General features: G+C 32.4%; 1 protein-coding gene across 1 annotated transcript; it reads left to right on the forward strand.

Annotated features, from left to right (window-relative positions):
• The first annotated feature begins 1081 nt into the window (after positions 1 to 1081).
• LOC119671700 (glutamate receptor ionotropic, NMDA 2B) lies at positions 1082 to 7850 on the forward strand. Its single transcript, XM_038082450.1, has 9 exons — positions 1082 to 1853; positions 1931 to 2081; positions 2141 to 2734; positions 2805 to 3094; positions 3154 to 3306; positions 3371 to 3522; positions 4259 to 4766; positions 4830 to 4934; positions 7763 to 7850. Exons 1-9 carry the CDS (start codon positions 1141 to 1143, stop codon positions 7803 to 7805), a joined length of 2709 nt encoding a protein of 902 aa, XP_037938378.1. The 5' UTR covers positions 1082 to 1140; the 3' UTR covers positions 7806 to 7850.
• The last annotated feature ends 1323 nt before the right edge of the window (positions 7851 to 9173 follow it).

Here is a 9173-nt window from a genome sequence, read left to right on the forward strand (position 1 = left end):
CTTGTTCTTGTACCTTATACCTCCAACTTTTATAGCAAAATTCTGTTGCTGGTATTTGATTTGTTATAACTAAAAACAGAATATTAATTTCAAAATAAAATTTCAACAAATAAATGTAATTAATTAATTGCTTAGTATGGCACTTTAAACTTAAGAGAATATTACTATTATTAAAAGAAGAAGATTAGAGTCTTTCACAAGTTCGATTTCTTAGATGAAAGACAGTATACAGCCTATCTTTCCTAATCTTGAATCCTTTTTATCCATGAAATACCCTAAGAGAATATTAAAATGCCGAATACTTTTTTCCCAATCCAATTTTTATTGTCAGATCCAACACGAACATATTAGTAAACTATCTTTATTAATTAAATTCGAAACAGAAATTTATTTTTAACGCATATTTTCCACAACCCAACAAAATAACATAACGCAACCAAATTTCTGCCATAACGCTTAAGTGATAAAATACCTCACTTCTCCCCGCTTCTGGGTTGCTTGGACGCATAACTTAATAAACTCAAACGTATTAATATTGTTATTCGACAAAGTCCCCTTGTGGGTAATCTGCAATTAATTCCTTCACACATTTTATGTCAAACTGGCATACATCCGAACGCAGGCGTTCATGCGGTGCTCGAGCATGCCGCAACCACGGAAGCAACGGCACCACAAGATTTATTACAGTTACGCTGATTGCTGGAAAAGTGCTTAATGGACAAACCTTACATATTTCCCAGCAGATATAAGAACAAGCACACATTGAGAAGATAGCCAAGAATCCATTTAAATGAACTTGTTACCTTTGAGCAAGAATGCACACGTGAAAGTACGGTGGGAAGTGGAGCGGTTCGAATACATCCGCTTTAAATTATCCTGTCGCATTTGTTGTTGTTGCACACAAGTTGCAGGATCTTAAATTTGCTTTTAATTTAGTTTTTATGTTTTCAGTTTATTTGTGAAAATAACAACAATGCCAAATGCAATTTCTTCCTTTTTTTATTTTCTGCATCTTTTAACCAAAATATCTTAACGTTTCCTGTATTTCATTTTCCTCCTTCTGTTTTCTTGTTTCCTATAGCAATTCTCAGCACGCTCTGTAAAGAATTCCTGCACGTCAACGTCTCTGCCATACTTTACATGATGAATAATGAACAGTTCGGCCATAGCACCGCCTCCGCACAGTACTTTTTACAATTGGCTGGTTATTTGGGCATTCCAGTAATATCCTGGAATGCGGATAATTCTGGTTTGGAGCGCCGTGCATCCCAATCCACACTTCAGCTTCAGCTAGCTCCAAGTATAGAACATCAAAGTGCAGCTATGTTGAGCATACTTGAACGTTACAAATGGCATCAGTTTTCGGTGGTCACCTCTCAAATAGCTGGGCACGATGATTTTGTGCAGGCTGTGCGAGAACGTGTCGCTGAGATGCAAGATCATTTCAAATTTACAATATTGAATTCGATTGTGGTAACGCGTACTAGTGACTTGATGGAATTGGTGAATAGCGAGGCTAGAGTGATGCTCCTCTATGCCACACAAGGCGAAGCCATTAATATTCTTAGAGCTGCTGAAGAGATGAAGTTAACTGGCGAGAATTACGTGTGGGTCGTCAGTCAATCTGTGATTGAGAAGAAGGATGCACATTCACAATTTCCCATTGGCATGTTGGGTGTGCATTTTGATACGAGCAGTGGGGCATTGATGAATGAAATTTCCAATGCGATTAAAATTTATGGCTTTGGTGTGGAAGCATACCTAACAGATCCCATAAATAAAGACAGGAAGTTAACAACGCAATCATTATCCTGTGAAGATGAAGGACGTGGACGATGGGACAATGGTGAAATGTGAGTATACGGATATTCTTTTTTATTTTAATATCCCCTCGTACAAATGCACAATATTGACGCAATATGTTTTTTAGCTTCTTTCGCTATTTGCGTAATGTGTCAATTGAAGGTGACCTCAATAAACCAAATATTGAGTTCACTGCTGACGGCGATTTAAAATCAGCCGAACTGAAAATTATGAATTTACGTCCAAGTGCCAACAAAGGCAATTTGGTTTGGGAAGAAGTAAGTATCCTTATAAAATTTGGTACAAAATCAAAGCAAGTAATCAATTTAATAATTAGATTGGTGTCTGGAAGTCATGGGAGACACAAAAATTAGATATACGTGACATTGCCTGGCCAGGTAATTCGCATGCGCCTCCACATGGTGTGCCTGAGAAATTCCATTTAAAGATAACATTTCTTGAAGAAGCACCCTATATCAATCTATCACCCGCAGACCCAATTAGTGGCAAATGTCTCATGGATCGCGGAGTTCTATGTCGTGTTGCAGCTGATCATGAAATGGCTGCAGACATTGATGTAGGACAGGCACATCGCAACGAATCGTTTTACCAATGTTGTAGTGGTTTTTGCATCGATCTGCTTGAGAAATTTGCCGAAGAGTTGGGTTTCACATACGAACTAGTGAGGGTTGAAGATGGTAAATGGGGTACTCTTGAGAATGGTAAATGGAATGGTTTAATAGCGGACTTGGTAAATCGCAAAACTGATATGGTTCTCACATCTTTAATGATTAACACAGAACGTGAAGCAGTTGTTGATTTTAGTGAGCCATTTATGGAGACTGGTATAGCTATTGTTGTTGCGAAGCGAACAGGTATTATATCACCTACAGCTTTCTTGGAACCTTTCGATACGGCATCATGGATGTTGGTAAGATTAAGTTAAATATATATTTCAAAATAGTTTAGAATTAAATTCAATCATTTTTATAATTTTTAAGGTTGGCATTGTAGCAATACAAGCAGCCACATTTATGATATTCCTCTTCGAATGGCTTTCACCCAGTGGCTATGATATGAAACTATATCTACAAAACACCAATGTTACACCTTACCGTTTTTCATTGTTTCGCACTTATTGGTTAGTTTGGGCAGTCCTGTTTCAAGCTGCCGTACATGTTGATTCACCACGCGGTTTCACATCACGTTTCATGACCAACGTTTGGGCTTTATTTGCTGTAGTATTTTTGGCTATCTACACTGCCAACTTGGCCGCGTTCATGATAACGAGGTTAGTATAAAAAAATCACAAACTTAAATAAACCTTTATATATATATTTTTATTTGCAGAGAAGAGTTTCATGAATTTAGTGGTCTCAACGACAGTCGACTTGTTCATCCATATTCACACAAACCTTCCTTTAAATACGGCACTATACCGTATAGTCATACGGATTCAACTATTAATAAATACTTTAAGGATATGCATTTCTACATGAGGCAGTTAGTATTGCAGTCTAACTTTAATCGTTTCTATGAGTTGAATATTGTGTTGTCTTCTTTTTAGATACAATAAATCCAGCGTAGCAGAAGGAGTAGCTGCGGTACTTAATGGAAATTTGGACTCATTCATTTACGATGGAACTGTTCTAGACTATTTGGTTGCTCAAGATGAAGATTGTCGTTTGATGACTGTTGGTAGTTGGTACGCAATGACAGGTAAATTATTTTTATTTGAAACAGAAGTATTATTAGTTCTTGTCCGTTGGTTGTCAACTGACTTTCGGGTTCGAACAGCAGGTTCAACCTGATGCGATTAGTCTTCACATTATTTATGAGTAGTTCAGAGTAATCGTAGAATTCAGAGCCATGGTTCCACGGAATGTTGATCAGCTTTGCTGTTATAAACTGCAGTATAATCTGTGGCCTTTAGTAGACCATTTTAATGTGTAAATGAACGGGTCTTTAAACGAACTTCATCTAGCTATATGGATGGCTATATTTTTTGTTAGATAACTCAAATCTTTTATCGTAACTGTTTTATAGAACTGAAGGCTAGTATCTATACCATTGTGCTAAAAACGATCATATGATATACTTATTCTCTCATATACGATAGTGAGGAACTTTATTTTATTTAGGTATATCGGTTTTGAAAGCAACCTTGAATTACATCACTAACAATTGTATAAATGTTTAGTTATATTTAATAATTATATATATTTTTTATTATTAACATTTTAAATTTTAATTTTTAAATTTTGAATTGAAAAAGATATATAATTCTTGGACTGTAAGTGCCACGGATAGAACCCTATCAAATTGAACCGTGAACCTAAATGTTAACACATAAAGCCAACGTATCGTTAGCGAAATTTACATTATTCAAATTAAAAGTTTTAATTAATTTTTCATTGTTTTTTAATTAATTTTTAATAATTTTTCTATTTTATAGGCTATGGACTTGCCTTCAGTCGCAATTCAAAATACGTCCAAATGTTCAATAAACGCTTACTTGAGTTCCGCGCTAATGGTGATTTAGAACGTTTGAGGCGTTATTGGATGACTGGCTCCTGTCGACCTGGCAAACAAGAACACAAGTCTTCGGATCCATTGGCGTTGGAACAATTTTTATCAGCTTTTCTCCTACTAATGGCAGGTATTTTATTGGCCGCACTGCTGTTACTACTAGAACACGTTTACTTCAAATATATACGAAAGCGAATAGCGAAGAAAGATGGTGGACATTGCTGTGCACTTATTTCACTCTCTATGGGTAAATCCTTAACATTTCGTGGTGCCGTATTTGAAGCTACCGAAATACTGAAAAAACATCGGTGCAATGATCCTATATGCGATACACACTTATGGAAAGTGAAACACGAATTAGATATGTCACGTTTAAGAGTACGTCAATTGGAGAAAGCATTGGATAAACATGGCATAAAAGCGCCACAATTAAGGTACAATAAGCTCAAGTCTAATTCTACTCTAACTATTGAAAAATAAAAAATATTCCCAATTAGGCTAGCATCATCTTCAGATTTGCTCAATCATCATCACTTGAAAGAACGTCCCCCTTTGTTGGGCAATCTAAGCTTAGCAGCCAGCGCACAAGATTTATACAGGTGGTAAGTTTTTATTACTAATGTGGTATGTGCAACACCCATATTTCGTAGTTAAAAACCCCAACCCATTAGCAAACTATAAACACTTAAAGAGCCAGAGCACGAGTAGTACCGTACGTTTGCTAGCTCCTGCATGCAATCCCAAACCCTTCACTATATCGAAGGTATGTCTCTTTAATATTCATTTACATATTACTATGTTACTTCTAGCGCTAAATAAACACATACATATACGGGTACATTGGATTAAGAATAATTTTTCCTATTATATGTATTATTTTCGATATGTAAACTGACATAGCTTCGCAGCCAACATAACATTGTCTAATTCTATCGTCTTGGTATTGCCAAGTTTTGACTCACGTATACTTTGCCGGCAAGTAAATAAAATTGTGTGGCAGCTTTGTTCACAGCACCAGCTTGTACGATGCTAGCCGATGCCAGTTAATTCATTTTAATATTATTCCAAAGAGATTCCTGGTTCGATAAAGGAATCGCACGTAAGTTATTCACACACTTACAGTTCATTGTTTGAATGAAGTTGTTGTTTAGAACTTAATTTACCTCCTGACGTGCTCCATCGCAATATTCGGTAAGGGCTGTCGACTGTTCTGCTTCGCGACGTTGTATGACTGACGTATCCTACAACATCATCGAATAGGTTTTTATACATTTATGTAAAATAGATTTTTTCCCATAAGCAGATTGTGGCATCCTGGTTTTGGTAAAGGCTTGGCATCGATTTCAAAGTACAAATTTGAACGCTCAGGCATGAGTAAGACATTTTCTGCGCTTCTTCACTGAATAAAGATGGAATTATAATGTATTAATATACATCAGCCTTAATGTCTGTCTGTCCGCACTTCTGCCTGTCTATCTGTCTATTCGTCTGTCTGTTTGTGTGGTAAAAAATTGTGTTCACATTCACATTAATTGCCTCTAAGCAAGCAATATGTAAATGTCCTTATATTATTTGCATAGATGTATATATATATATGTATATATATATTCATATCTCCGAGCAGAGGCTTTTGTCTTCTGAATACATTGAAGGAAAGCGTGGCAACCAACGACAACAGGCTCAGAACAGAACATAGAACATCGGTCGGAAGTGGGTGGTATGAGGAATGTGGAATGAGGGGTGTGGTGTGGTGTGAGGTAATATGCGATACAAGGAACAAGTAACAATAAAAACTCTATTGTTTAGCCTAATTTTTCCTGCTACTTTCATAAAATAAAAGAAATTCCTTTTAATTGTGTGCCGATTTGTAAAGAAATTTTAGAAATTAGTTTGTTTGCTGCTGTTTACTTTCAGAAATATGTGTGAGTGAATTTGTGTATCGGTGTGTGTGTTTCTGCGTCCTGTGCCAGGATGTCTGCTGTTATTAGGTACAATACCTTGTATAAAATGAAAATAAGAAATTAATTAAAATTAATGATGAGTAACTGTTCCTGGTAATTTTTGCTATTGCCACGCAGATAGAATATATAAATATGTATCGCATCAATTTTTTCAGAGAAGTCTTATCAGTATTTACCTGAATTTATTTTATAATTAACAAGATGTTTTTAAGATAAATCAAATTTAAGTTTTTTAATAAAAAGCTGACGGAAAGAAAATGTTAGTATCGGTTCAGTACCTTATATATTTATTAAAAATATGAAATCCTACAATCACACAATAATCGGGACCTCAATTGAGTTCAAATTTTATAATTTAAGGAAAAATTATATATTAAAGTAGAAGTGGAAGTATATATTAAAGTAGGAATCCTTAAAAATTTTTGTTAAATATGTTCAAAAATATTGCCAAAAATGCTTAAAATGATTTACTTCTTGGTATCTTGTTTTTATACTCTGTATAAATATAATAGCATAAAAAGATATATTAACCCTGTTAGGTAATTTACATGATAGCGAGCCTTTAAATCCCATAGAACCTATGAAAAAGTTCTTCTTTAGAACGAGCTGATACAAGCAATTCAATGTTTTTTGAACTAGATGAATAAAATTTGGCAGATATTGTTTTTGGTAAGGAACCTTACCTTATGTATATGTAAATAGTAAAGATCGGAACTCAGTTGCGATAGACGAACTGAGTTATTCTTAGAGAGATGATTCTTTGGTTCAAGGGACAAGGTAAATGAGGAACCTTACCATATGTATATGTAAATAGTAAAGATCGGAACTCATTTGCGATGGACGAACTGAGTTATTTTTAGAGAGATGATTCTTTGGTTCAAGGGACAAGATAATTGAGGAACCTTACCATATGTATATGTAAATAGTAAAGATACTCAGTTGCGATGGACGAACTGAGTTATTTTTAGATAAATGATTCTTTTGTTCAAGGGACAAGGTAAATGAGAGTGAGTATATATTTTCAGTATCGGGCTAAATATATTTATATAAATAATAAATTTTCGTATAAGAATATAAGTATTTCCATTTTAAGATAACTTTTTTTGTCGAATGTGACGCGTGATATTTTTTGGAGATAATTTTTATATAACTTGCACCAAAAAATTACGTTGCAGGTGTCGGGATCTCTAAAAAGATACATCGTGTATGTAATAACATATAAGATATCCTGTCGATTATAATATCTCCACGAATCATAGACTATACAATATTATTATATTATATTTATAAAGAAAATCTGTATTTTACTTTATATTAAAAATTAGACTATTTTAAATTCAATAAATAATAATTAAAATTAAAAACCCCATTTTGGAATGTAACTGTTTAGTAGATATCGTTTCTATTTCATTGATCATTTATTTTCTTATAATTAATAATAATAAATGTTTCATTTACTTCCTACAAAGGTCCTACAAAACTGAGATAGCAGAAATGGAGACAGTGCTTTAAAGTGTTATTCACACACCCTGTAGAGAGCTCAATTTTTAAATCAATGTTAGAGATCTTAATATTGAAAAATATTAAATAAACAATATATAATATATATATATATGAAAATAAAAAAAAGAAATATTTATATTAATTATAAATTAAAGAAAGAACACTTTTGAAATAGCAATAAGTTAACAATGAAAACAACAACTGCAAAATTATTATTATAATATAAAGAAAAAATTTACAATTTACATGTGTACGTAAAACTTTAAAAAAATTAAAAATTATATATACATAAAAATTATATATATATATATAAATTAAAACAAATATATGAAAAAAATCAAAATAGTTTAATGAACTTAAAAAAACAAAAACCAAAACCAAAATTGAAATAAAAAACAAATAAAAATAAAATTATGAAATTATACTTATGAAATTCAAATGTCCTAAAGCTTCTAACTAAAATTAATTAAATTAAATTAAAGTAAAGTGAAAGGACGAAGTTGTTTTAGCTTTAAATGGCAAAATTAAATGAAATATCTATGAATTCAAGAAAAAATTATTAAATAATTATAAATTAAACATTTTTGCTAAAAACATAAATAAATAAAGAGAATTAACTAATACAATATTTAAAATTTGTTGTTTAAGGCTAAAGAACTTCAAAGGCTTTTATTACACGAAAAACTGAAACTTACACTGCAAAAAATGTTTAACATGAAAAGTACGTAAAAATAGCAAATGAAAGAAAATTAAATCGAAACTTAAATGAAGAACGCATAATGAAGCTTAAAGAAAAACTTAATTAAATTTATTAAAACATAAACTAAAATATTTGGATAATTATTATATTTATATTGAAAAATTTGTTATTTCTTTACATTAAAAAAATGTTGTGAGTCAAATTGTTGCTTTATGTAATGTTAGTAAGTGCTTTTAACAATAATTTGCTTTACACATTCAAATAAATAAATTGCTTATTTTGTATTTTAATGTAGAATCTATTAATCCTATTACAAGCCCCGATCCGCTGTTTTCCCCGCGCTCGCACTTATAATGTATAAGTATTTTTAGTAGTGATTCTTCTTGTGTCCTTCTTAGCTATGAAACGATTTTAATGCAAAGAACATAAGCCAACACTTAAACAAAAAAAATTAATCTAAAACAAATTAAAATAAATATAATTCTAATTAATAAAAGAAAATATTAAATAATCGAAATGTTAAAAAGTATAAATAATTAGTGTGTTTAAAGAAGTTAAATTTTGCCAATTATTTGTAACTTAGCAATATACGAACTCTAGAGACGACATATGTGGACTTACCGCTAGATCTTAACCTACTATCCAAGTAAACTACAATATTCTATAATATCATTGAA

Source organism: Teleopsis dalmanni, chromosome 1 (assembly GCF_002237135.1).
Source record: "Teleopsis dalmanni isolate 2A chromosome 1, ASM223713v2, whole genome shotgun sequence".
In the NCBI taxonomy this organism is placed as follows: Eukaryota; Metazoa; Arthropoda; class Insecta; order Diptera; family Diopsidae; genus Teleopsis; species Teleopsis dalmanni.